This window comes from Heloderma suspectum, chromosome 2, assembly GCF_057233095.1.
Source record: "Heloderma suspectum isolate Gila_16-S chromosome 2, 16-S_ref, whole genome shotgun sequence".
Classification (NCBI taxonomy): domain Eukaryota; kingdom Metazoa; phylum Chordata; class Lepidosauria; order Squamata; family Helodermatidae; genus Heloderma; species Heloderma suspectum.
Window position 1 is genome coordinate 358,210,465 of NC_139459.1, and position 26,475 is coordinate 358,236,939.

The following is a 26,475-nucleotide window of genomic DNA, read 5'->3' on the forward strand; positions in this document are numbered from 1 at the left end:
AATGATATCTGGAGGGTCACCAGTTCCCCACCTGTAAGCTAAGAGATTCTGCTCTTTGTTGATTATGGCAGTGGAGGCTGATGGCTCCAATGTCAGTGGGGCGCTTTGCACTTTGGATAGCTCCCTTAGAATTCTGGCTGAAACCCAGAACAGATTCGACACCCCACTGACATTGGAGCCACCAGCCTCGACTGGATTACAGACCACCGTGACTTGCCCCTGCTCACAGAGCAAACAGGAGCCAGGTCTGAGACTGACCATGAATGAGGTTAGGCTGAGAGTCACATAGAGAAAGGCTGCCTCCTCCAGGGGTGGCAGTGCTTCCCAGCCCAAGGGTGGAATGCCATTTGGGAGGTGCCCTTGGGGGCTGCTTTCCAATCATGGGTGGGGCCAAAGGCAAAAGGGGCGGGGCCAAAATAAAAAAATAGTATATTGTCGCTTAAAGCTCCGGAGTTTGGAGCACAACAGCTTTGGAGGGGCACGGTTCGCCATTGATTTTCTCTCTCTTTTAACCAGAATGCCTCTTAGTTTAAAAAGAAGCTCACATTCTTTAAATGGAAATGTCACAGTCTTTATTTTAAAAAATAAAAAGGGTTACAGGTGCAATCCTATGCATGTTTAGATGGAAAAAAAGTCCCACAATTCCCAGCATGCCCCAGCCAACATAGCTGGCTGGGGCATGCTGGGAATTGTAGGACTTTTTTCCTGTCTAAACATGTATAGGATTGCACCCTGAAGGAACAATAATCTTAGGTGGGACAAATGAATGCTCCAGTCGAGGTGGTGCTCCCACTGGCCTCACCCTGGCTATGCGCCCTGCCAGGCCCAGATTATTTGTTATATATGACATTATGGTTAATGATTATGTCAGGCTTTTCTCCCCAAGCTTGCTGGCTGTGAGGTCTAAACCAGGGTACTGAACCTATCTATTTTTATTTTTGTTTTACTTTTCTTGGCTGCCTTTCAGGGCAGAAGCCTTCCCAAGGCAGCTTACATCAATAAAATACATAAAAACAGTTGAAATATTAAAAGCGATAAAAACAGCAGTAAAAGCCAACAATAAAACCAGCAGCAATGATGACAGTAGTAACAGCAACAGTAGCAGTCATATCAAGAGAAGGCCACAGTGAAATAATAAGTTTTTAAGGCCTTCTTAAATGCCTGCAATAATGGAGCATGGCACATCTCTGATGGCAACTTTGGCCCCTTTCAGCCCACGGGCCAAATTCCATTTTGGAGAAGCTGTTGGGGGCCACATTCTACTGGTGGGCGGAGCTGAATAGGAAAAGGGTGCAGCCAAAAATGCCAGCGTATTTTAGCTTAAACTGTTACTGCCAGTAATTGAGCCTCAGGAGAGGCATGTCAACTGCTAGAATGGGGGAAAAACTGCACAAAAGCCCAGAAACCCCCAAATGCTCAGGGGAGAAGAGAGCGTGGCCACTTGAGGAAACCGATTTGGCCCCTGGGGCTGAGTTTCTGCAGCCCTGATTTGACGCATGTAAGTCATTCCACAGGACTTGGAGGGTTTCACACCCTTGAAAAAAATAAAATCCCCGTTCAAGAAGTACTTTAAAAATTACAGTCCATGTGCTAAAAATAAATGTTTTTAAAAACTTGCACAGAGCGTTACAGGCTCCTGCGTTCTGTTCTGTGGTCAGGCCTGCAGACAAGGGGGCCATTTGAGCTGAAAGGTGTTAACCCGGGTCCAGTTGAAAAAGTAGTTCCCATGAGTCCATGAGGGCGCAAGAGGCAGGGGCGCCAGCTGGTTCTGCAGGACCAAGGACAGCACTGGCACCTCAGACATTGCCCCAGCCGCAGCCAGAGTTTAACCGCTGTGCCTTTAAAATGCTGCTGTGGTTCCTGAGGTTAGCTTTGTGCAAAGTATATGGGTTGGAGCCACAGACCTTGATGATCTAAGCATCTTCTTGGGGTATTCTCCACCAACGGAGGTGTGGGTATGTTCGGGAAGGAGGAGTGGCTGGCAGGCCACTGACCACTGGCTAGGGCTGCTGGGAGGTGCATGGCAGTTTTGCAATGGCTGTGCTTTTGGAGTTTTGCGAGAGCAGATTTTATTGCTTTTGCTGTTGCTGCCTATTATTATTAATAATGGATGACTTCCAGCCACAAAAAACAAGCTTGAAGTGACTGAAGCGCGCGCGCGCGCACACACCCACACCCACACACAGAAATCTATTATTCATTTGTTCATTCACTGCATTTCTATACTGTCCAGTAGCCAAAACTCTCTGGGTGGTTCACAAAAATTAAGACCCTAAAATAGTGTGTGTGTTGTCACACACAACAAGATAAACCATAATCTAAAAGCTTTGACATACACAAATTTGAAAGTGTTTGAAACAGCTAGTAAAATGCCAGGACCTGATATAAACAACTAATATTAAAAGGCCCCACCATATGCCATCAAATGCCTGGGAATAGAGGAAAGAACCTGGCGCCAAAAAGATAACTATGTTGGCGCCAGGCAGTCCAGTTATATAATTAATGTTACAGAAAAAAAACCAAATCAATATAAACCATAATTGGCACATTAATACAAATAATTGCCTACTTGAGACACTTCAAGGCCATGTAAAAAAAGGCAGTGGGCCCTGGAAATGGTGGGTTGCGCAGCCTGGGTGGAGGCAGAGTTAACATAGGAAGCTGCATACTTTCTACCAGGTCAAGAGGATTCATCCATCTAGTCTAGTATTATCTATGCTGATGGGCAGCAGTTCTCCAGGGACTCTGGTAGTAAAAGAGCTTTCTATCATCTGCTGCTTGATCCTTTTACCTTGGAGGTGTTAGGGCAGCTTTCCTCAATTGGATGCTAGTGATGATTTATTTTATTTATTTACAAGATTTATATGCAGCTCTATATCCAATAAAATTCCCCAGTGGCGAGCAATAAAAAGGAAGAAAAAAGAATCCAAACACGGAGTTATGCTTGAGGGGATCTCCATGCGATCAGGGGACAGCGAGTCTTTCTGACACTTTCCGAGATTTCCCCCTCTCATTGCTCACCCCCACGCAAAAGAGAAATTGCATTTGCCTTCCCTTGGAGAGCTTTTCACTCAGTCAAAGGGCAGGGGTGGTGCACCACCAGCCATGCCTCCAAGCCTGCATGGCTACCCCTGGCTCAACTCCCGAAATCCTTATGTTAGACGTGGACATCTGCTGGGGGGAAGCTTATGCATGCAGATGTTTATGTGTGCAACCAGAGTTCCAGACCCCACACGTGCAGAGAACGACATGCATAAATTTTCCCTTTGCAAGCCCACCTTGGGTGAACATGAGGGGTGGGGCCTGGGCAAGCTGCCCAACCTCAGGGACAGAGTCAGTGGCATCACACACACACCCTCCTTAATGGTGTGGAGCCCCTTCAAGCATATAATGCATGAAGCGGGGGCTAAGGTTTCTCTTTATGGCAGAGGTGGGGAACCTCTTTCAGCTGTGGGCCGAATTAAATTTCGGAGAATTTTTCGGGGGCCACATTCCAGTGGTGGGTGGGTCGAAGGCAAAAGGGGGTGGGACCATAAATATTTTAAGAATACCAGCCTAGTGTAGCTAGCCAGGAAACTATCAAACGATAAATGGCTGGGAGAACGGTGGTGGGGCCAGGGAATGGGGGTTGGAAGGAGGGTGTCCATCTGGGGAACACCAGAGGACTGGATTTGGCCCCCCCCCCAAAGTCCCGAGGTTTCCCACCCCTGCTTTATGGTCTGTATGCAACGGAAGGTAGAGAGTGAGTGATGGCAGGGGGAAGTGTCAGGTTATTTTCTTCTCTCTGAAACTTTCTCCCTTGCAGAGGAAGCATAAGAGTTTCCTCCAAGCAAAATAAAAGGCCGGGGGAGCAAGTGTCTCAAGAGAATGACAGAGGCTCATTCTCTGTTATCGCTGGCAAGTTATTCTGGGTGCTCCTACACTCATCTTTTTCCTCCACTCATTTCCTTTTTTGAAATGTATTCAAAACATTTTAGCTCAGTTATTCGTTCCTGGGAGCACAGATGACAGATCTGCCAAATGATGACACATCTGTCCCGTCCCCCCTGAAAGTCATCCCATTGTGGGGTGTTTTTTTTTAATTACTTGTTTGTAGCTCCTCCTCCTCCCTGTTCCAAAATCACTGGACAGCCTGTTTCAGAGAACTAGAGCACAGCCTAACCCGAGTGCATTACTACTGCCACCACAAACAGCCCGTTTTCTGGTAATTGCTGCTCTTATTTTGTCCCTATTTTTTTGCCTCCAGGGGAGATTTTAGGGTTGCTTTTTAAAGAGAACTAGAATTTCTGCCCCTTGCATGGGCTGTTTAGAAAATATTTCTGCGGCTGAGCTAGGGCTGATGGGAGTTGTAGGCCAAAACATCTGGAGGGCCACCCCGGATGCAAATTCTTGTGCCACCTCACTGCTCCTTCCCATCACCCATGGCCATCTTATCCAAGGAAGGAAAGGTTCCTCCTTTGCAAGCACCGAGTCATTGCTGACTCCTAGAGGGACGCCGCTTTCGCTGGCGTTTTCATGGCAGACGATAGCGGGGTGGTTTGCCATTGCCTTCCCCAGTCGTGGCTACCTTTCCCCCAGCAAACTGGGTACTCATTTTACCGACCTCGGAAGGATGGAAGGCTGAGTTGACCTGAGCCGGCTACCCGAGACCCAGCTTCCGCTGGGATTGAACTCAGATCATGGGGAGAGTTTCGGCTGCAATACTGCTGCCTACCACTCTGCGGCACACGAGGCTCCTATCTTATCCAAACAGCATATAATAAAATCCGAGAGTTGGAGGGGGCCCGTTAGTCCAACCCCTCTCTCAGTGCAGGGAATCCTGAGCAAGGCACCCCCAGTAGATGATAGTCCAGCCCCTGCTTGAAGACCTCCAGCAAGGGAGCCAACACATACATACACATACACACACACACACACACACACACACACATGCACAGAGTAATTTGCCTCATTGTCAAAGTGTTGTTGCCATCTACCCCCCAGTTGATCTAGTCCTGCCCTCTGGGGTAGCCGAGAAGAAGTCTTTGCCCTCTTCTGCGTGATGACCATTAAGGTCTTTCAAGAGGCAAGTAAGGAGAGACATGATAGAGGTGTACAAAATTATGCATGGTGTGGAGAAAGTGGACAGGAATACATTTCTTGCCCTCTTTCATAATACTAGAACCAGGGCTTATCCCATGATGCTGATTGGTGAGAGATTCAGGACAGGACAGGAAGTCCTTTTTCACACAGCACAACGTCTACTATGTAATTCATGTCCATAAGCTGTTTTGATGGCCAGCAATTTTGATGTCTTTAAAAGGGGATTGGACAAATTCGTGGAGGAGAAGCTACTATCAACAGCTACTGGTCCCTATGGCTATAAGCTACCAGTATCAGAGGCAGTATGCCTATGTACACCAGTTGCTGGGGAACATGGGGGGGTGTTGCACTGATGCCCTGCTTGTGGGTTGTCCATGGGCAGCTGGTTGGCCACTGTGTGAACAGAATGCTGGACTTGATGGACCCTTGCTCTGACCCAGCATGACTCTTCTTATGTTCTTAGTCCACCATGTCTACCCCACAGTCTTCTCTTCTGCAGGCTAAAATACACCCAGTTCCTTCCATCTTTCTTCATAAGACTTGTTTTCCATAACGCTGAATGTTCTCGATTTTGACTTGAAGATTTTTTTTACAATAATTCAACCAGACCCACTGTCAGATTAAGGTAAAAGCAGCATGTTGGCCACTGTGTGAACAGAATGCTGGACTTGATGGACCCTTGGTCTGATCCAGCAGGGGTCTTCTTATGTTGTTATTTTTAAAACAACCACAATGGTCAGTCAGTTTTGCTGATGCACCTTGCTTCGAGAAGCAATGAAAAGACATACTATTGCAGGGTCAATTAATATAGTATACATTAGGCAAATACGACCTTTCAGATATGTGTACTGGGGGTGGGAAAGTACTGTATGTATGACAATAGGGATGTTACAAATACACAAGATTGTCTCTGTTTTTATCACTGAAATGTTGGAAGATAGTTGACATGTCACAGCACAAGTGCAGAATCTTCTTTCTGGCACAGAATTTAATTGGCTTTCTTAAGAACACACTTCTAGTCCTCATGATTGATATTTACATTCTACCGTATTTGCATATCACCCTTTTAGGATAGCGTACAAGGGTGGTTATCCCCATTTATTCTCACACCAGCTCTTTGAAGTAGATTAGACTGATGGTAACAACTTATCCAAAGCCAACCAATTGAGCTTCATGGCTGAGTGGAGATTTGAATCCTGGCCTCCAAGTCCATGTCACTGCATCACTGGCTGTGGAGTTGACCTCGGAAATGGCCCCATTCCCCACTCCCTTCCCTTTCCTTGAAAAATAAAAAACTAAAACTAAAATACAAATGGTTTCATTATGTAAATCATGGAAGCAGAATAAATGATGCAAGAAAACTAAGACATATACTAACGTTTCCCAACCTGGTGCCTTCCAGAGATGTTGGACTACAACTCCCACCATCACTAATGGCCATGCTAGCTGGGGATGTTGGGAATTGTAGTTCAGCACCTCCGGAGGATGCCAGGCTGGGGAAGGCTGATGGATGCAAATATACTCAACCTGCATAAAACAGTTCAATTTTTGCTTCTCCGGAGACAGAATTTTAGCACAAGAGATACACAGTCACATCAAACACAGTCCTTTTCTCTTTGCTGCCTCCCCCATTCCCCCCACCCCACACAATTCCAGTCCAACTAAAGCTCACTCTGGCCCCACAAAGGATGTCCCCTCTTGCACCTCATCGGCCACTCCATCATCCTCTTTCTGTTTGTGATTGCAGTTGTCATCCTCTGTGGGAGCTCCCTGTAATTCTGCCACCGTAGCGTAGTCACTGTTCAGAGCTGTGAGCGGGGCTGAGCAGGTCCCCCCATCACACTGCCCCCTGCTGGAACCTGGGAGGTTCTGCAATTCAGCGTAATGTAAATCAGGTTCATTGGGAGCCTGGCAACAGGAAAGGGTTGAGCAAGAGGTGACATTTATTCATGTGAAAACATTGCAGACAAAAATAATTGGCTGGTTAGTTGGAAACAGCCTGTGAAATTCAGCAGCTGCCTCATCCCCCTTCTTGACCCTTGTTCACTCCTTGCAGTTACAACTGGCAGAATTCCCCTGCCAGGTTTCCAAATCTGGGCCCAGCAAGCCTGTGCCTCCCTCCATGGCCTGACCACTTCCTTCCTGCCAGTAACACGCCACCCAATGCTACATGCTTCCTGCACTCTTCCTTCCTTCCTTATTTATTTATTCATTTGTCCACCCAATAATCAATGTTCTCTGGGTGGATTACAAACAGTTAAGGGTACAATCCTGTGCATGTTTAGACAGAAAAATGTCCTACAACTCCCAGCATTCCCCAGCCAGCCATGCCAGCTGGGGACTGCTGGGAGTTGTAGGACTTTTTTTCTGTCTAAACTTGCATAGAATTGAACCCTAAAGGACTAAAATGCCATACCAGTAGTTAATAATATAAAGTACAATACAAATATTTAAAAGAATAAAATACAATATGGTACAAAAACAATGAACAGCACAGGACTCGGTAAAACAGCCAAAGAAATCTAGAAGTAAGTGTCCAGAACTCCACTGTCCCCCACCTTGTATTTTCTCAGGTCCTTTCTTTTCAGGTCATGGACTACTTTTCTCCTCTTTTCTTTAGCCAGCCTTTCACCTGATACTTAGCACATCCCTCTCCCAGAGCATGCAGGTCAGGGGCAGACGTAGCTTTAGGCAGCATGAGGTGGATACCTAAGGTGTTCCACGCACGCACCCAGCCTCTGTGGGAGGACAGAGCTGCGTGCGTCACACGGCTTGCTCTGCACTCCCTAAGCTATCCTGCTGCTCTCACGTGTGGTGAAGGACACTGTCCTGTCCCCAGCGTTGAAGTAAAATTCAGCTGCCAGTCTGGTTGACAGCCGTGGGTTGAACAGTGGGCCGTCATCTTTCTTCAGAACCTGATTAGTTCCTTCTTGCCTCAGTTCCTGGTCTCCTCCCATCCTTATCGTCAAGCCTCACTCTCTGGCGACCTTCCCTTCAGGTTTCTCTTTCTCAGCCCATTGCCTACCCTGCACCTGTCTTTCAGCCTCCTTGCCTCTGTGTTGCCTTCTCCTTTGGGCCACTTTGCATGTGTCCAACCCATCCACATATAAAGCAGAAGGAGATTAGCGTGATTTAGTTTCACAGTTGCCATGGGACAGAGCCGCTGAACCCTCCCCCTCTCCCATACCTTACATAATCTTATGGTTACATAAGATAAGATAAAGAAGTATAATTGAAACATAAAAACAAATAAATATAAACACAATTTTAAAAAGTAATAAACAGCAGCACCTTCCAGTTAAAACCTACTTCAGCGAACAAGTTAGCTTAGGACACAATCCTATGCATTTTAGATACAGAAAAGTTCTACAACTCCCAGCATTCCCCAGCTAGCATGTAGGATTTTTTTCTGTCTAAACATGCATAGGATTGCACCCTTAGACTCCCAAAGCCTGCCTGAATAAAAACGTCTCTGTCTTCCCTGCCAAATGTGCCTCTGATGGTGGCGGGACAGAGAAGGGCATATCTCCAGGATTTTAAAATGTAGCCAGGCTCATATGGGAGAAGGCGGTCTTTCAGGTAGCTTGGTCCGAAGCCATGTAGCGCTTTATAGGTCAGAACCAGCACTTTGAATTGTGCCTAGAAAGACACCAGTAGCCAGTGAAGCTATGGTAAGAACGGAGTCATGCGCTCCCTATAACTGGCCCTAGGCTGGCTGCAGCCTGCTGGGCAAGCTGGATTTTAGGGTTGTTGTTTTTTTACTATTTTGAATTGATTTACAATTTATCCCCTCGCCATTGCCAGAACACATTTAGGGAAGGATCCAGCGGGGTCCTTCCGCATGCAGCTGGCCCTGCTGTTTCTGGTGACCACGCAGCTGCCCCACCAGCCCGGCTGGTGCACGCGTGGCCCCTACCGCTGGTCACCGTGATGTAGCGCTTCCGGGGGCAAGCCTCCAAACGAACGGAAATGCTCATTTCTGAAAGGGGCAGGCCCCATCTCTTCCAGAAATGAGCGTTTCTGCTCCTTTGGGGGCTTGCCTCCGGAAGCGCTATATTGCGGCTGTCCACAGTATGGGCCGCATGCGCACCGGTGCCAGCGCAGCTGGCTGCACACGGAAGGCCCCCACTGGATCCTGCCCTTACTACCCACTTACTCAACACCACCACAAAATTTCTGGCCTCAGTTCAGATAACTAGGCTGAGGCCTAGTTTTCACTGAGGTACCTGGGCTGTATACCACTTCAGATGGGGGCTGCTGATGGGTGAAATATCCTCCAGACAAAAGATTTCCTACACAGAAAGCTAGATAATAGGGAGAAGGTTATGAGCGTAGCCTACTCCTTTCCTAGCTAGTTCTGTATGTGTAGGGGGTTGCTGGGTTTTTCTTGAGCGAACATTCAGTCATGGGACCCCCTCAGCTGCAGGCCAAAGTGGTTCACTCAAGGCATAGGTCGATCATCTCAAAAGACAACTAGGCCTCTGGCCTGTGACGGCATCACACAAGAGAAACGCTTTTAAAGGTATTTCCAAAACCACCCAAGGCCTTATATCAGAGCTAGGGAACCTGTGGCCCTCCAGATGTTCTTGAACTCCACTCCCCATCAACCCTAGCCAGGCTGGCCAATGGTGAGGGATTATGGGAGTAGTAGTTCATCAACATCTGGAGGGCCACAGGTTTCCCAGCCCTGGATTACAGATTAGCTTCAACCCCTTGAATTCAACTTGGAAACAACCAGGTTGCCAGTACAGACTGCAGATCTGTAGGGTTCCCCCTTTACTCCCTCTACCACCAGCTTGGTTTATGTCTCTAGATCACATCTTACTTACCTCTGTCAGTTTTTGCTTCTTTACTGCAAGGGAAACAAAGACAATTATATCACAGGAACAAAACAATGGGGAAAATGTATTACTCAGCTCAGAGCCCAAGGCTCTTTCAGCAATGTTATTTTGTTCATCAATTAAATTTGCATTCATTTTCATATTGTATCATACAATCTTCAGGTATTTTGCTCAGGCTATGTGTTTTTGTAACAGAAATATCACATTTGCTGTATAGCTGAAGTTCAATATTATTGGTTAAAAATCATGCATCTCCTAGCCACTGCATTCATCATCATTATATATGCTAAAAGTTATTTCAATTTACCAAGTGCTGGTCCTTATTATTTATTTGTTATATTTATATCCTGCCTTTTCCTTCAAGGAGGCCAAGGTGCCGTACATGATCTGCCTCCTCTCCGTGATATCCTCACAACAACCCTGTGAGGTAGAGTAGGCTGAGAGTCAGTGACCAGGCCTTCATGACCAAGTGGGAACTTGAACTCAGGTCTTCTGACTCCCAGTCCAACATTCTAACCACTATGCCACACTGGCTCTCCAATCCAACTAAAGCTCACTCCAGTCCCATGCACAAGAGGAAGGTATCAGCAGGGTTGGGTTTTCAGAAGTACAAAAAATCATTAGGGAAAAAAGGTATGGGGACCCCTCTCCCTAAACAACGCACACAGCCCAATGGGGGAAAGCTCTCATTGGAGGACCCCCCCCCAGTAAATGGAAAGTTTTTCCTAATGCTAATTGCCATACATGGAGGGGGGGGCGGATTCATCAAGGCCACGCTTGGGAAGGGAAGGCTTAAACCTCCCCTCCCCATGGACGGCAGTTTTACTAACCATGGGGGGTGGGGGGTTCCTTCAGATTCGGATGAATGCCAAACCAAATTGGGCTAATTTGGACAGATTCAGAAGCTGTAGTAATCAAGCAGGGCTCTTCCAAAGTGGACTGAATCTGAATGTGAACACTTGTGAAGATTCGGGATTCAGAGGGAAACAGACACACAGTGTGTCTCAAAAAATCAGATTTCTCTCCAAGCTACCCATATAAGGAAAACGACAAGGTGGGGACAGGAGGAAGGGAGGAGCTTCGATGTGACATGATGCGGGCTCCATTCCTGCTCGCCTGGTGAATCTACCCACATTTAATCATGCCTGAATGATTATTTAATCATGCCTGAATGATCATGCCTCTAGAGAAGGTCGGATCCAGTGCTCAATGTTCTTTCCTAGTTATCTGTCCCAGAACCAGAAATGTTAAAAGACATTTGCTGAAGTCTGTGCGACCTGGGAGGGTGACACCTGGTGCTTCCTTGGAAAATGCTTGGAAAATGCTAGATGCCCAAGTCCTTCTGTCTCTGCCATTGTATGCACCACAACCATCATCCACCCCTGTCCTGTTGCACTTTCTGTGACTTTGGTGCCAACTGAGCAGAAATACAAAAAGTCTTAAACTGTTTTTCATCCGTCATAACTCTCTAGATCCTGCACTAGGACTTCTGAAAATTTGCAGGTTCCTTGCCCAGGGACACATCTATGACATATGCCATTTTCACATGCATTGCCATGGAGGGGGATAAGGAAAAGTGAATCACCTTCTCCCCCCCCCCACTCAAATGTGAAGATTCCCCTTACACATGAACTGCTATACCTATCCTTCTGAAACTTTGCAAGTTTCTTATTTAGGGACACCTCTAGGCTGTTTGTAATTTTCAGAACAATGGAACATAGGGAGATAAGTGTGTCCTCTTTTGGATGCCCCCCAAATAGCATCCAAACTGCTTTTGCCCAAAGCTACCAGCAGCTACCATTATGAAACATGGCAGGCTTGATCTCAGAAATGGAAATTATCCCTGCAGTTTTCATCCAATTCTGCCAATAATTTTTTAAGAAGTTCTTTTTCTCCCTCTCCCTCTCCCCCCCCCCTCTATATATAGCCACATAGCAAAAAATACCCTGCACCTATTTGTCTGAAATTTGGGACAAATACCCCCCCTATAAGGAAATACTATGTTTGAAAACCTCATCCAGTTCTAACATAGAGAAAAAACATTATAGCCATTTGTTGCTTTCCAGTGATAAGCAATGGAAAACATGAGAATTTGGATTTCCGAATCAAGATTCAGATTCAAATCAAGTTAAATGGGCAACCTCCAAATTGTTCTGAGCCAAATCAGGCTGTCTCCTGAAGCACCGAACTGGGGTCACACACCTTGCTGCACCTGGTATTTAACCACAACGTGATTGCTAGTCACAACATTATTGATATTCCTAACTTCGGTACATCCTAAGAACATAAGAAGAGACATGCTGGATCAGACCAAGGGTCCATCTAGTCCAGTATTCTGTTCACACAGTGGTCAACCGGGAACGCACAAGCAGGGCATGAGCACAACAGCACCCTCCCACCCATGTTCCCCAGCAACTGGTGTACATAGGTTCACTGCCTCTGGTAATGGAGGTAGCACATAGCCATCAGGACTAGTAGCCATTGATAGCCTTTTCCTCCAGGAATTTGTCCAACTCCCTTTTAAAGCCATCCAAATTGGTGGCCATCACTACTTTCCGTGGTAGCGAATTCCATAGTTTAACTATGCGCTGTGTGAAGAAGTCTTTCCTTTTATCTGTCCTGAATCTCCCCACCAAACAGTTTCATAGGATGACCCTAGGTTCTAGGATTTTGAGATAGGGAGAAAAATGTCTCCCTATCCAAATTCTCCACACCATGCATAATTTTGTAGACCTCTATCGTGTCTCCCCTTATCCTCCTTTTTTTCCAGGCTAAACAATCCCAGCTGTTGTAACCTTCCCTCATAGGGGAGATGCTCCAGCCCCTTGATCATTTCAGTTGCTCTTTTCTGCACTTTTTCCAGCTCTACAATATCTTTTCTGAGGTGTGGTGACCAGAACTGGACACAGTATTCCAAGTGTGGTTGCCCTGCAGATTTGTACAGGGCAAGTATGATATTGGCAGTTTTATTCTCAATTCCTTTTCTAATTATGCCTATCATGGAGTTTGTCTTTTTTACAGCAGCTGCACACTGGGTTGACATCTTCACTGAGCTGTCCACCACAACCCCAAAATCTCTTTCCTGGTCGGTCACTGCTAGCTTAGATTCCATCAGACTATACTTGAAGTTGAAGTTTTTTGCACCAACATGCATCACTTTACACTTGCTTACGTTGAACTGCATTTTCCATTTAGATGCCCATTCTCCTAGTTTGCAGAGATCCTTTTGGAGCTCTTCGCAAATGCTTTTTGTTTTAACCACCCTAAATAATTTGTTGTCACAAACTTGGCCATTTCACTACTCACTCCTAATTCGAGATCATTTATGAACAGGTTGAAAAGCATTGGTCCTAATACAGATCCCTGTGGGACCCTGTTACTTACTTCCCTCCATTGGGAAGATTTACCATTTATTCCTACTCTCTGCTTTCTGCTGTTTAACCAGTTACTGATCCATAAGTCGACCTGTCGTCTTATTCCATGACTGCTAAGTTTGCTCAGGAGTCTTTGGTGAGGGACTTTGTCCCTTAATCCCCCATTAAGGGAAACAGAGTTTTCAGACTTTGTGTTTTTTTCCAGTAAGTACCCTCAGCTCACCACATCTCTCTATTAAAAATCATTTGATTTTGTTTTGTGTGTGTGTGTGTTTAATTGGAAAATGGATATCTTTCATCTACAGAAGCTTTTCTTGTTGTTTATTCGGACAGTTGCTTCCGACTCTTCGTGACTTCATGGACCAGCCCACGCCAGAGCTTCCTGTTGGCCGTTGCCACCCCCAGCTCCCCCAAAGTCGAGCCCGTCACCTCCAGAATATCATCCATCCACCTTGCCCTTGGTCAGCCCCTCTTCCTTTTGCCTTCCACTTTCCCTAGCATCAGCATCTTCTACAGGGTATCCTGTCTTCTCATTATGTGGCCAAAGTACTTCAGTTTTGCCTTTCATATCATTCCCTCAAGTGAACAGTCTGGCTTTATTTCCTGGAGTATGGACTGGTTTGATCTTCTGGCAGTCCAAGGCACTCTCAGAATTTTCCTGCAGCACCACAGTTCAAAAGCATCTATCTTCCTTCGCTCAGCCTTCCTTATGGTCCAGCTCTCGCAGCCATAGGTTACTACGGGGAAGACCATTGCTTTAACTATGCGGACCTTTGTTGTCAGTGTGATGTCTCTGCTCTTAACTATTTTATCAAGGTTTGTCATCGCTCTCCTCCCAAGAAGTAAACGTCTTCTGATTTCCTGGCTGCAGTCAGCGTCTGCAGTAATCTTTGTGCCTAGAAAGACAAAGTCTGTTACTGCCTCCACGTTTTCTCCCTCTATTTCCCAGTTCTCAATCAAGCTGGTTGCCATAATCTTGGTTTTTTTGAGGTTTAACTGCAACCCAGCTTTTGCACTTTCTTCTTTCACCTTCGTCATGAGATTCCTCAGCTCCTCCTCGCTTTCAGCCATCAAAGTGGTATCATCTGCATATCTGAGATTGTTAATGTTTCTTCCAGCGATTTTAACTCCAGCCTTGGCTTCATCAAGCCCAGCATGTCGCATGATGTGTTCTGCATACAGGTTGAATAGGTAGGGTGAGAGTATACAACCCTGCCGTACTCCTTTCCCAATCTTAAACCAGTCCGTTGTTCCATGGTCTGTTCTTACCGTTGCTACTTGGTCGTTATACAGATTCCTCAGGAGGCAGACAAGATGACTTGGTATCCCCATACCACCAAGAACTTGCCACAATTTGTTATGATCCACACAGTCAAAGGCTTTAGAATAGTCAATAAAACAGAAATAGATGTTTTTCTGAAACTCCTTGGCTTTCTCCATTGTCCAGTGGATATTGGCAATTTGGTCTCTAGTTCCTAAACCCAAAGCTTGTACATCTGGTAATTCTCGTTCCATGAATTGCTGGAGTCTACCTTGCTGGAGTCTACCTTGCAAGATCTTGAGCATTACCTTACTGGCATGTGAAATAAGTGCCACTGTTCGATAGTATGAACATTCTTTGGTGCTTCCCTTTTTTGGTATGGGGATATAAGTTGATTTTTTCCAATCTGTTGGCCATTCTTGTGTTTTCCAAATTTGCTGGCATATGGCATGCATCACCTTGACAGCATCATCTTGCAAGATTTTAAACAGTTCAGCTGGGATACTGTCATCTCCTGCTGCCTTGTTATTAGCAATGCTTTTTAAGGCCCATTCAACCTCACTCTTCAGGATGTCTGGCTCTAGCTCACTGATCACACTGTCAAATCCATCCCTGATATTATTATCCTTCCTATACAGATCTTCCGTATATTCTTGCCACTTTTTCTTGATCTCTTCTGCTTCTGTTAGGTCCTTGCCATCTTTGTTTTTGATCATACCCATTATACCCATTGTATAATTATACCCATTGTATATACAGAAGCTCCCCCCCACTTATTTAGAAGGCTTTAAGTTTTGTCACACACACACACACCCCGACTATTTCAAGCGTCCTCCCAAGATTCAGTTCCCAATTACTTATTAATGTGGTACTCACATCTTCTGCAGACCCGGCAGAGGCATATGGAGAGGATAAGGATTGTCAGCATCATTAGGAAGACGACACATGCTGCACCAATGAGTACCAAGGGTGGGATTTTACACTCTGCAAGTAATTAATCAATTTCAGTTTTTCTCAGTGTCTCATTTTTCCAGTCTTAAGTTTGGCTTGTCATGAACTTTGAATTAAAAAAAAAATTGCAAGAAAATTCAGATGCATTTTTGTGTGTATACATGCATTTTTATACAATTTTGCCTAATATACACAATACACAATTTTAGCAAGCAATTCTCCTAACAGAATGCATTTTTAGCATTTTCAATAATATACACATTTTTGTGTACATGTTTCCCTAATATTCACATCTTTGTATGTATTTTTTGATGGGAGAACTTCATTGCAAATTTCAGAGAAGCGCAAATTTCGAACAATAACTCAGTTCCTGTTCACTTGTTGGTTTGAAAGTGCAAAATTCAGTAAGTTCATGTCAAAATGCAAACCAAGCAAATTTCCCTCCCATTCCAGCAGCCCTGTGTCTCTCTCTGTGGCCTGACCACTTCCTTCATGCTAGTATACCCCACCCAATGCTACATGCTTCTTTCCCTCCTCCTTTCTTGTTTGTTTGTTTGTTTGTTAGTCTGGCCAGTAACCAATATTCTCTGGATGGATTCCGAATAGTTAAAATTCAGTAAGTTCATATCAAAATGTGAATCAAACAAATTTCTTTCCCATTCCAACCTGGAACCAGATGCCTAATCATCTGGGCTGGGCAGTCCAGTCCCTCCTTTCTCCATCACTCTTTCCATCATGGCCCCCCACACTCCTAGGGATGGGGGAGGATTTCATTTGGTCCACATTTTTAAGTGAACTGACCTAATTCACACTTCTTGGATTAATATGCAGATCAGACCACAGTTATAATTCAGATTGCGCACTCCTCCGAATTTAGTGATGCAGTTCTCGGCTCAAAAATTGCAAACAAAAATGCATGCATTAGATAAAAGGTGCATACAAAAATGTGTATATTGGGGTTAGTTGCCTATGAAAATGCATATGTTAGGGAAAGTTGCCTACAGAAATGCATATATTACAGAAAGTTGCCTATAAAAATGCATATATTACAGAAAGTTGCCTATGAAAAGCATATATTTGGAAAAGTTGCATACAAAGATGCATATATTTGGGAATGCTGCATAAAAAAATGCGTATACTAGGGAAAGTTGCATATAAAATTCATATGGTAGGGGGAGTTGCCCTTTTCTTTTAAATTTGAAGATTAATGTAGATATTGGATGGAAGGGATTTATGACCGAACACATGCAAAACTGACACAGACTGGGAATAGATCAATTCCAGCCTTACTGCAGCCAGAACTAACTGTGTTTTGCATCACCCTGTCTTATGACACAGACCTGAAGTGTGGAAGCAGGGTCTCCCCCACGTTTGCTCCCTGTTCACAAAAGAGGATGCATGTATGTATGTATGTATATTGTATCCAGCCTCTCTTTAATGAAAAACTCAAGGCAGCTAATAACCAGTAATCTAAAAATAATAAGAAAAACATTCAAAATAAAATAGATTACAGAACAATGACGCAGCAGTAAAAACAGCGCTGGCTTCCATTTTTGAAGGACCCTTGAGCAATATGCCTCTCCCCCACCCATTTATGCCTCTCCCCCAATATGCCTTGCCCCCACCCAATATGCCTCTCCCGTACCCAATATGCCTCTCCCCCACCCATTTCCTTGCCCCTCTTTCTGGGTCCACAACACCACTACACATGTGCATCATGGCAGAAAGCTCCCTTGGGGTGGCTGATTGGTGAACAAGGCTAGCCAGCCTGAGAATTTCAGGAACACAGCCCTAGCTTAAAGTCCCCGTTGAGCCAGAATTAGTTTCTGCAGATGCCAGAAATAGATTGATTGCTGTATTTGTTGGTGTAAAGCTAAGATTTTATTTAAACAAAAGCCAGCAGCATTTTGCTTAGTATGTCTGCTCAAGCTGTTTAGTGTTGGAGTGGGAGACCTCAGGCCTAGGGGCCAAATCCGGCCCTCCTGGAGTTCCCTAAATTGTCACATCCCCCCTACCCTACCCCATTCCCCCCAACCACCAACCGTTTGGTGGTTTTCTGGCTTTTGTGCAGTCCCCTCCTCATTCTAAATGGTTGAGGTGCCTCTCCTAAGACTGAGTTCCTGACAGTAAGAGCTTTAAGCTACAATAGGCTGGTAGCTTTTGTATTTTTGGTCCCACCCCTTTTGGTTTTGCTCCACCCCCTTCACCCTCAGCCCAGCCAACCCTGGAATGCGGCCCCCGAAAGCTTCTACAAAAGTGAATTTGGCCCTCAGGCTGAAAGAAGTTCCTCACCCCTGGTTTAGCCAAAACCTCCCCAGTCTGGTGCCCTCCAGATGTTTGGGACTACAAGGCCCATAACCCCTGACTATTGGCCACGGTGGTTGGGTCTGGTGGGAGTTGAAGTCCAAAACATCTGGCAGTCACCAGGTTGGGGGAAGTTGGTTTAGCCTCATATTCTTTCATCTTCAAACCTTGGACCCTGCCCCAGTTAAAAGCCAATGATATTGCACAATGATATTGTCACCTATGCTTTGTGTCACAAATGCCCTGGCTACTCAGTCAGATAACCACTTGGAAGGGCCCCAGGTCACCAACAGTTCTGGAGCAGCAGTCCCACCCAAGAGCATTTCACACTGAGAGCTGAAAGAGGAGTCCCTGTTACCAGCTCCAGTGGGTACGTCAGCTACATCCTTCTCTGGAGAGGGATAGCTTGGCCACCATAGTCGATACATTGGTAACCTCATGCTGAGATTCCTGTGATACACTTTATGTAGAGCCATCCTCGTGCTCTACATAAAAAAACTAAGATCATGGCATCTGGCCCCATCACCTCCTGGCATATAGAAGGGGAAGAAATCACGGAAGCAGTGACAGATTTTATTTTCTTGGGCTCCAAGATCACCGCAGACGGTGACTGTAACCATGAAATTAAAAGACACTTGCTGCTTGGGAGGAAAGCTATGGCAAACCTAGACAGCATAGTAAGAAGCAGAGGCATCACCTTGCCAACAAAGGTTTGAGTAATCAAAGCTATGGTTTTCCCAGTAGTAACATATGGCTGTGAGAGCTGGACTATAAGGAAGGCTGAGCGCCGAAGAATCGATGCTTTCGAACTGTGGTGCTGGAGAAGACTCTTACGAGTCCCCTGGACTGCAAGGAGGTCAAATCAGTCCATCTTAAAGGAAATCAACCCTGACTGCTCATTGGAAGGACAAATATTTCGGCCACCTGATGCGAAGAGAAAAGTCACTGGAAAAGACCCTGATGCTGGGAAAGACTGAAGGCAAAAGGAGAAGGGGACAGCAGAGGACGAGATAGCTAGATAGCATCACCGATGTGATGAATATGGACTTGAGCACACTCCAGGAGACAGTGGAGGACAGGAAGGCCTGGCGTGCTATGGTCCATGAGGCCACGAAGAGTCGGACACAACTGAACGACTGATCAACAACAACCCTCGTGCTTGGTCCAGAAGCTGGTGCAGAATAAAGAGGCCAGGATGCTGAGCGTCTGGCTGTGCACATATTGCACCCATGTTGAAGCAACTGCACTGGCTACCTATTAACTACTGAGCCAGGTTCAAGGTCTTGCTGTTGACATATAAAGCTCTAAACCGCTTGGGACCAGGTTACCTGGCAGATCGCCTTCCCTGAGACAGACCTGTGGGATCATTAAGATCATCAGAGGAGACTCTGCTGGTTGTACCTGTGTTGTCTTGCAGCAACCTGAAGCAGGACTTCTCCATGATGGGACCCACCTTATGGAATGCCCCCCCGCCGCCCGCCAGTATTCCGGAGGTACCAACTGTAGCATGCTCCAAGTGCCAATTCAAGGCCCATCTCTTTAGCCAAGCCTTCCTTGACTGATTGCGCTGCCCAGTTCACTTGTTAATTATGGTATCGTGAATACATGGTTTTAATGTTTTTATAAATGTTATATAATGTATGTTAGAGAACAATCCTACATCCCCTATACAGGGGATATAGGATTGTTTGGACTCTTGGATTCAAGGTCAGAGAAATGGCTCCGACCTTGTAGCCAGGAAACTGCCCCCTCCCCCTTGTAGCTGGCGCAGAGAGAACCGCACCTCTCCAAGCTCACAAAACAGACAGGGGGGAAAGAGACATTCCTGGAGGCAGGGAGGGGAGGATGCTGGGGCAACTATTGCTGCCCCAGCCTCCTCCCCTCCTCCTCCCCAAAGCCTCTGCTAGATGGGCAAAGTCGCCCATCTTGCTAAAATGCAGAAAGGGAGGCACAAGGTGCCTCCCTATTTGCATAGGATACTCAGAAGCCTCCTTAATGTATTTTCCTTATAAACCACTTAGAGATATTTTTTTAAAATATGATAAACATTATATAAGTCTATTAAATAATAAATAAATAAATAAATACACCTACCTTTCTCATCACAGGGAAAAGAAACCATTCTCAAAGGTTGAGACACAGTGTTCTAGAAAACAAAAAACAAAGGAGAACAAGTCTAAGGCATGGGACTGGTGGGCAAACTGTCTTTCAGGAAAACGTGCCTCCTGTTACTGATCTCCTTATTGAATGACACCAAGAATTTCCTGGAGCCTGGGCAGAAAAACAACAGAAAAATGACATTTTAAATGTTTAAATGCTTCACATACTCTATCTCAGTAAGTATTTACAACAGCCTTGTAAGGTAGGCTAGTAATATTATTATATCAATATTGCAGAAGGCTGGGGAAGAGGGGTCACTAAAGGTGGTTGTAAGATAACCAAGTGAGTTTATGGATGAGAGATACGATTTTAGCCAGGAATTCAGCTCACATCTTTAACTACCATCAGGGGTGTTGCTAGGTTCCTAAAAGATCCGGGGCACAGGCCCATAACACAAATTTGCATGTGTGTGTGTGTGTGTGTGTGTATATATATATATATATATATATGCACGCATGCACACACACATACACACACACTTATATATACGAGTCTAAGCACACCTCTAATATATATGTGTGTGTGCGTGCGTGTGTGCATGTGGTGTGCACAGGGTGTGCATGTGGTGTGCTTGCGTGTGTGTGTGTGTATAGATTACATACATTCATAAGAAGTGTGCACTGACCCCCACCCACCCTATTTCAACTCAGACCCCGATTCAGCATTTTGGAAAACATCCCGCTTCTCCTCTGGCCAATTTGTAGTCGGAGCATTTCAGCTCAGCACCAAACCTGAGTCAAGGTTTGGAAAAATGAGTCTTTTATGCTTCCTGTTGACTGCCATGGGAAATTAGAAAAAAAAAAACAGTTACTTTTTTCTCTCGGTCAGACGTGGATGATCATTTCAGGCATAGCAGCCCTCTAGAACGGGATTACACCTGCCCAATGTCAGAAAAATAGGTGCAGGGTTTATATTTTGATTTTCTTTTAAAGAGAATTCTCAGTAACATTTTTTCTTTGGAAGAATTAGATAAAAATTTCAGGATACATTGCCCCATTAGAGGAGATCATGTATGCCAAATTTCAGAACGATAGCCACAGGGCTTTTGTATTCTTGCCAAGAAAACCCCATGGAACGTATCACAAGGCTAAAAGATACGACGCCGGAAGATGAGCCCCTCAGGTCGGAAGGTGTCCAATATACTACGCAGAGGGTATTTCCAAGTAGCGCCAGAAAGAGTGAAGCGGCTAGGCCAAAGCCGAAAGGACACTCAGCTGTGGATGTGTCTGGTGGTGAAAAGAAAATCCGATGCTGTAAAGAACAATATTGTTTAGGAACCTGGAATGTAAGATCAATGAATCAAGGTAAGCTGGAGGTGGTCAAACATGAGATGGCAAGATTGAACATCGACATCTTGGGAATCAGCGAACTAAAATGGACAAGCATGGGCGAATTTAATTCAGGTGACCATCATATCTACTACTGTGGGCAAGAATCCCGTAGAAGAAATGGAGTAGCACCCATAGTCAACAAAAGGGTGGGAAAAGCAGTACTGGGGTACAATCTTAAAAATGACAGAATGATCTCAGTACGAATCCAAGGCAAACCATTCAACATCACAGTAATTCAAGTCTATGCCCCAACCACTGAGGCCGAAGAAGCTGAGGTTGATCGGTTCTATGAAGACCTACAACACCTTCTAGAACTAACACCAAAAAAAGATGTCCTCTTCATCATAGGGGATTGGAATGCTAAAGCAGGAAGTCAAGAAATCACCGGGATAACAGGCAAGCATGGCCTTGGTGTACAAAACGAAGCAGGACAAAGGCTAATAGAGTTTTGCCAAGAGAACACGCTGATCATAGCAAACACTCTTTTCCAACAGCACAAGAGGCAACTCTACACATGGACATCACCAGATGGTCAATATCAAAATCAGATTGATTATGTCCTTTGCAGCCAAAGATGAAGAAGCTCCATACAGTCAGTAAAAACAAGACCTGGAGCTGACTGTGGCTCAGATCATGAGCTTCTTGTTGCAAAATTTTGGCTTAAATTGAAGAACGTAGGGAAAACCACTAAACCGTTCAAGTATGACCTAAATCATATCCCTTATGAATATACAGTGGTGGTGAGGAATAGATTTCAGGGATTAGACCTGATAGACAGAGTGCCTGAGGAACTATGGACAGAGGTGCGTAACATTGTTCAGGAGGCAGCAACTCAATCCATCCCAAAGAAAAAGACATGCAAGAAAGCAAAGTGGCTGTCTGAGGAGGCTTTACAAGTAGCTGAGGAAAGAAGGGAAGCAAAAAGCAAAGGAGAAAGGGGAAGATATACCCAACTGAATGCAGAGTTCCAGAGAATAGCAAGGAGAGAAAAGAAGGCCTTCTTAAATGAACAATGCAAAGAAATCGAGGAAAACAACAGAATGGGAAAGACTAGAGATCTCTTCAAGAAAATCGGAGATCTCAAGGGAACATTTTGTGCAAAGACGGGCATGATAAAGGACAAAGAAAGCAGGGACCTAACAGAAGCAGATGAGATTAAGAAGAGGTGGCAAGAATACACAGAAGAACTATACAGGAAAGATCTGAATGTCCCTGATAGCCATGATAGTGCGGTCACTGAACTTGAGCCGGACATCCTAGAGGGTGAAGTCAAGTGGGCCTTAGGAAGCATTACTAATAACAAAGCTAGCGGAGATGACAGTATTCCAGCTGAGCTATTTAAGATCCTAAAAGACGATGCTGTTAAAGTGCTGCACTCAATATGACAACAAATTTGGAACACTCAACAATGGCCACAAGACTGGAAAAGGTCAGTTTGCATTCCAATTCCAAAGAAGGGCAATGCCAAAGAGTGTTCAAACTACCGTAGAATTGCGCTCATTTCACATGCCAGCAAGGTGATGCTCAAAATCCTACAAGCTAGGCTTCAGCAGTATGCGAACCGAGAACTACCGGAAGTACAAGCTGGGTTTCGAAGAGGCAGAGGAACTAGAGATCAAATCGCCAACTTTCGCTGGATCATGGAGAAAGCAAGAGAATTCCAGAAAAATTTATATTTCTGCTTCATTGACTACACTAAAGCCTTTGATTGTGTGGATCACAACAAACTCTGGCAAATTCTGAAAGAGATGGGGGTACCAGACCACCTTACCTGTCTCCTGAGAAACCTGTACGAGGGTCAAGAAGCAACAGTAAGAACCACACATGGAACAACCGAGTGGTTCAAAATTGGGAAAGGAGTACGACAAGGCTGCATATTGTCGCCCTGCTTATTTAACTTATATGCAGAGTACATCATGAGAAACGCTGGGTTGGATGAATCACAGCAGTCAGAATTAAGATTGCCAGGAGAATTATCAATAACCTCAGATACGCAGATGATACCACCCTAATGGCAGAAAGTGAAGAGGATCTAAAGGGCCTCTTGTTGAGGGTGAAAGAGGAGAGTGCAAAAGCTGGTTTGAAACTCAACATTAAAAAAACGAAGATCATGGCATCTGGCCCCATCACTTCCTGGCATATAGAAGGGGAAGAAATGGAAGCAGTGACAGATTTTATTTTCTTGGGCTCCAAGATCATCGCAGACGGTGACTGTAGCCATGAAATTAAAAGACGCTTGCTCCTTGGGAGGAAAGCTATGGCAAACCTAGACAGCATAGTAAGAAACAGAGACATCACCTTGCCGACAAAGGTCCGTCTAATCAAAGCTATGGTTTTCCCAGTAGTAATGTATGGCTGTGAGAGCTGGACTATAAGGAAGGCTGAGTGCCAAAGAACTGATGCTTTCGAACTGTGGTGCTGGAGAAGACTCTTACGAGTCCCCTGGACTGCAAGGAGGTCAAATCAGTCCATCCTAAAGGAAATCAACCCTGAGTACTCATTGGAAGGACAGATACTGAAGCTGAAGCTCAAATATCTTGGCCACCTAATGCGAAGAGAAAGCTCTCTGGAAAAGACCCTGATGCTGGGAAAGACTGAAGGCAAAAGGAGAAAGGGACAGGCCCCCTGGACGGCAGAGGATGAGATGGCTAGATACTGATGCAAAGAATATGGACTTGAGCATGCTCCGGGAGAGAGTGCAGGACAGGAAGGCCTGGCGTGCTATGGTCCATGGGGTCACGAAGAGTCGGACACGACTGAACGACTGAACAACAAGCCTTGCTGGATAATGGCAACTAACAAACAAAATAGCCCCATATTTGTCTCTCTGTGAGCACACTCCGGGAGAGAGCGGGGGACAGGAAGACCTCGTGTGCTATGGTCCATGGGGTCACGAAGAGTCAGACATGACTTAACGACTGAACAACAACAACAACAACCATGTGAACCCACTTTTATCAAAGACTTGAGTGAGAAGAAGAAAAACAAACCCTCTTGTCTGTTTATATAAAGTCACTACAGTTCAGAACTTCTCTTGCCCACCAAAGAGAAATCTCTTTAAGAATTCCCAATATATGCTCTGGGTGGAATAAAGAAGAGAAAGAAAGAACAGGATAGGGGAGGGGAGGGAAGGGAAGAAGAAAAAAGAAGAATGGTGATAGGAAATGTGGGCGGGGGGAAGGGAGAGAGAATTCCCTAAGCCAAGTGGCTCCTTTCAGAGAGGCATTATGCTTCAGAAGAATTTAGGAGGCTATGGAGGGTTTCTAAAGATTGCACGTACTTAAATTAACTTTATGAGATGAGGTGGCTGAGGGCTTTTTCTAGCTTTTTAAAAACTGTACAACCTATTTAAAAGCCCCGGCAGTTCCTCAATCATGACGCCACATAGTCCTAACCCTCCTTTTGAAATAATTTGAGTCCTACAGCTATTTAGGAGAAATTAAAGTGGAGGAGGAGAAAGAAGTTTGTTGAGGCTGATTGGATCCTTTGCTGTACTGAAGCTACTAAACTTCTGCAGAAGTCAAAGGTTCCAGTTTGGGACAGTAAAATCAGATGCTGTGTAAATACCAGTATTTCACATGGAGCTCTTTCTGCCCTTCCTTCTACCTCTTAAAACTTTCATTGCAAGCAAGCTCCCAACAGTGGACATGTAAGAGCAGAAAAGTAGGGGAGAGGGAGAGAAAACACAGCAGACTGACATTTGGCAGGTTCAGTCAGCTCCCCAAATTCCATGCACTTATGTGTAAGCACAAAAAAATTATAGCTCTTTCCTTTGACAGATTTCCTTGAAAAAATGGGAAAAATTACCTGTGACTAGCACAAAAGACACTGGATTTAACTGCCTGAAATTTCACACACTTAGTCATCCCCATGGTAGAGACCAGGTGTCCAAACTGCATGCATTTATCATACAAACTAAAAAAGTTATGGCCATTTCTGTTTTCCAATGCAAGTGAATGGGAAAATGTAAAAAATGACCATTAGGACAGCTCAAAAGATCCAGGGCACAGCTCAGAAGATCCAGGGCCCATGCCCAGGTGGGACTGTCTATAGCAACATCCCTGGCTACCATACTACACCACCACCACTACCACAACTTCTTCTTCTTCTTCTTCTTCAAGCTCAGAACTATGTGATGATGTCACACCAACTTGCGCTGTGCATTTTCATATATCACCATTTTTTATCCCTGTGGTATAGTGGCAAGAGTGTTGGACTAGGAGCTGGGAGATCCGGGTTCTAGTCCCCACTCAGCCATGGAAGCTCACTGGGTGACTTTGGGCCAGTCACACACTCTCAGCCCAACCCACCTCACAGGGCTGTTGTTGTGAGGATAAAATGGAGAGGAGGAGGATAATGTAAGCCGCCTTGAGTTCCCTGCAAGAGGAAAAAAGGCGGGGTATAAATGCAATTAATTAATTAATTAACTCCAGTGATGAGTGCCACAAAGGTTAGGGCCAATCTGGGTCCACTGAGAAACAAGAGGGAAGCATCAGCACACTTGGGAGAACCCAGACGTTTCAAAAATGAATGCAGAGTCCCAGCACACTTGGGAGAACCCAGACTCTGCATTCAAAAATGAATGCAGAGTCAGCTGACAAGGGAAGCCTGACCTCAAGTCTTTCCCCACCAGACCCAGAGACAATAACCAAGAATTTGCTGCCCTTTTGTCACACTCAAGACCTGCTACCAGAGGCAGCCACCTCGCTCTGCTAACAGTCAGACTGCTTCCCAATCCCAGGCAACTTAGAGGTTCAGTTGCACCCCTTCTTCTTACCTCCTTCCACTTATCCAACTGGGTCCCCAAGGGGTAGGCCTCTGGGAGTCTTCACCATCCCCAGTGTTCAAGCATCTGTCCCAGACTGTCCGTCTTCCCTTTATGAGCTGAAAACGTCTGCTGACAGACGTCATGAAGCGGCAAGCAGCAACTTCTGCTTCCCCCAGGAAATTCGGACCTGTCACACAAACCAAAAATGAAACAACAGATGTTTCCACTCAACCACAATGCTAGAAGAACTGGATCTGAGCAGAGAAGGGGTGGTGGGGTGGGGTGGGGTGGGGTGGGGGAGTCTGGGAGGGGTGCCTTGACAAGACACATTCAAAATGCTGCCTCAGCAATAATGCAGTCTTCATTCTGAAGTGGTGATATAGGGTGGCCAGTTGCAAAAGAC

General features: G+C 45.3%; 1 protein-coding gene across 4 annotated transcripts; it reads right to left on the minus strand.

Moving 5' to 3' along the window:
* Window positions 1-5,655: 5,655 nt before the first annotated feature.
* On the minus strand, window positions 5,656-26,185 carry LST1 (leukocyte specific transcript 1). Of its 4 annotated transcripts, none has more exons than XM_084840998.1 (5): window positions 26,082-26,185; window positions 19,908-19,959; window positions 15,435-15,542; window positions 9,912-9,934; window positions 5,656-6,990 (listed from the first exon to the last, which is right to left on the minus strand). In XM_084840998.1, exons 2-5 carry the CDS (start codon window positions 19,933-19,935, stop codon window positions 6,751-6,753), a joined length of 399 nt encoding a protein of 132 aa, XP_084697124.1. In that variant the 5' UTR covers window positions 19,936-19,959; window positions 26,082-26,185; the 3' UTR covers window positions 5,656-6,750. The 4 variants fall into 4 exon arrangements, with proteins under 4 accessions (XP_084697124.1, XP_084697125.1, XP_084697126.1 ...); XM_084840999.1 differs by having other exon boundaries at window positions 5,881-6,990; window positions 19,908-20,084; XM_084841000.1 differs by lacking the exon at window positions 15,435-15,542 and having other exon boundaries at window positions 5,881-6,990.
* Window positions 26,186-26,475: the final 290 nt, after the last annotated feature.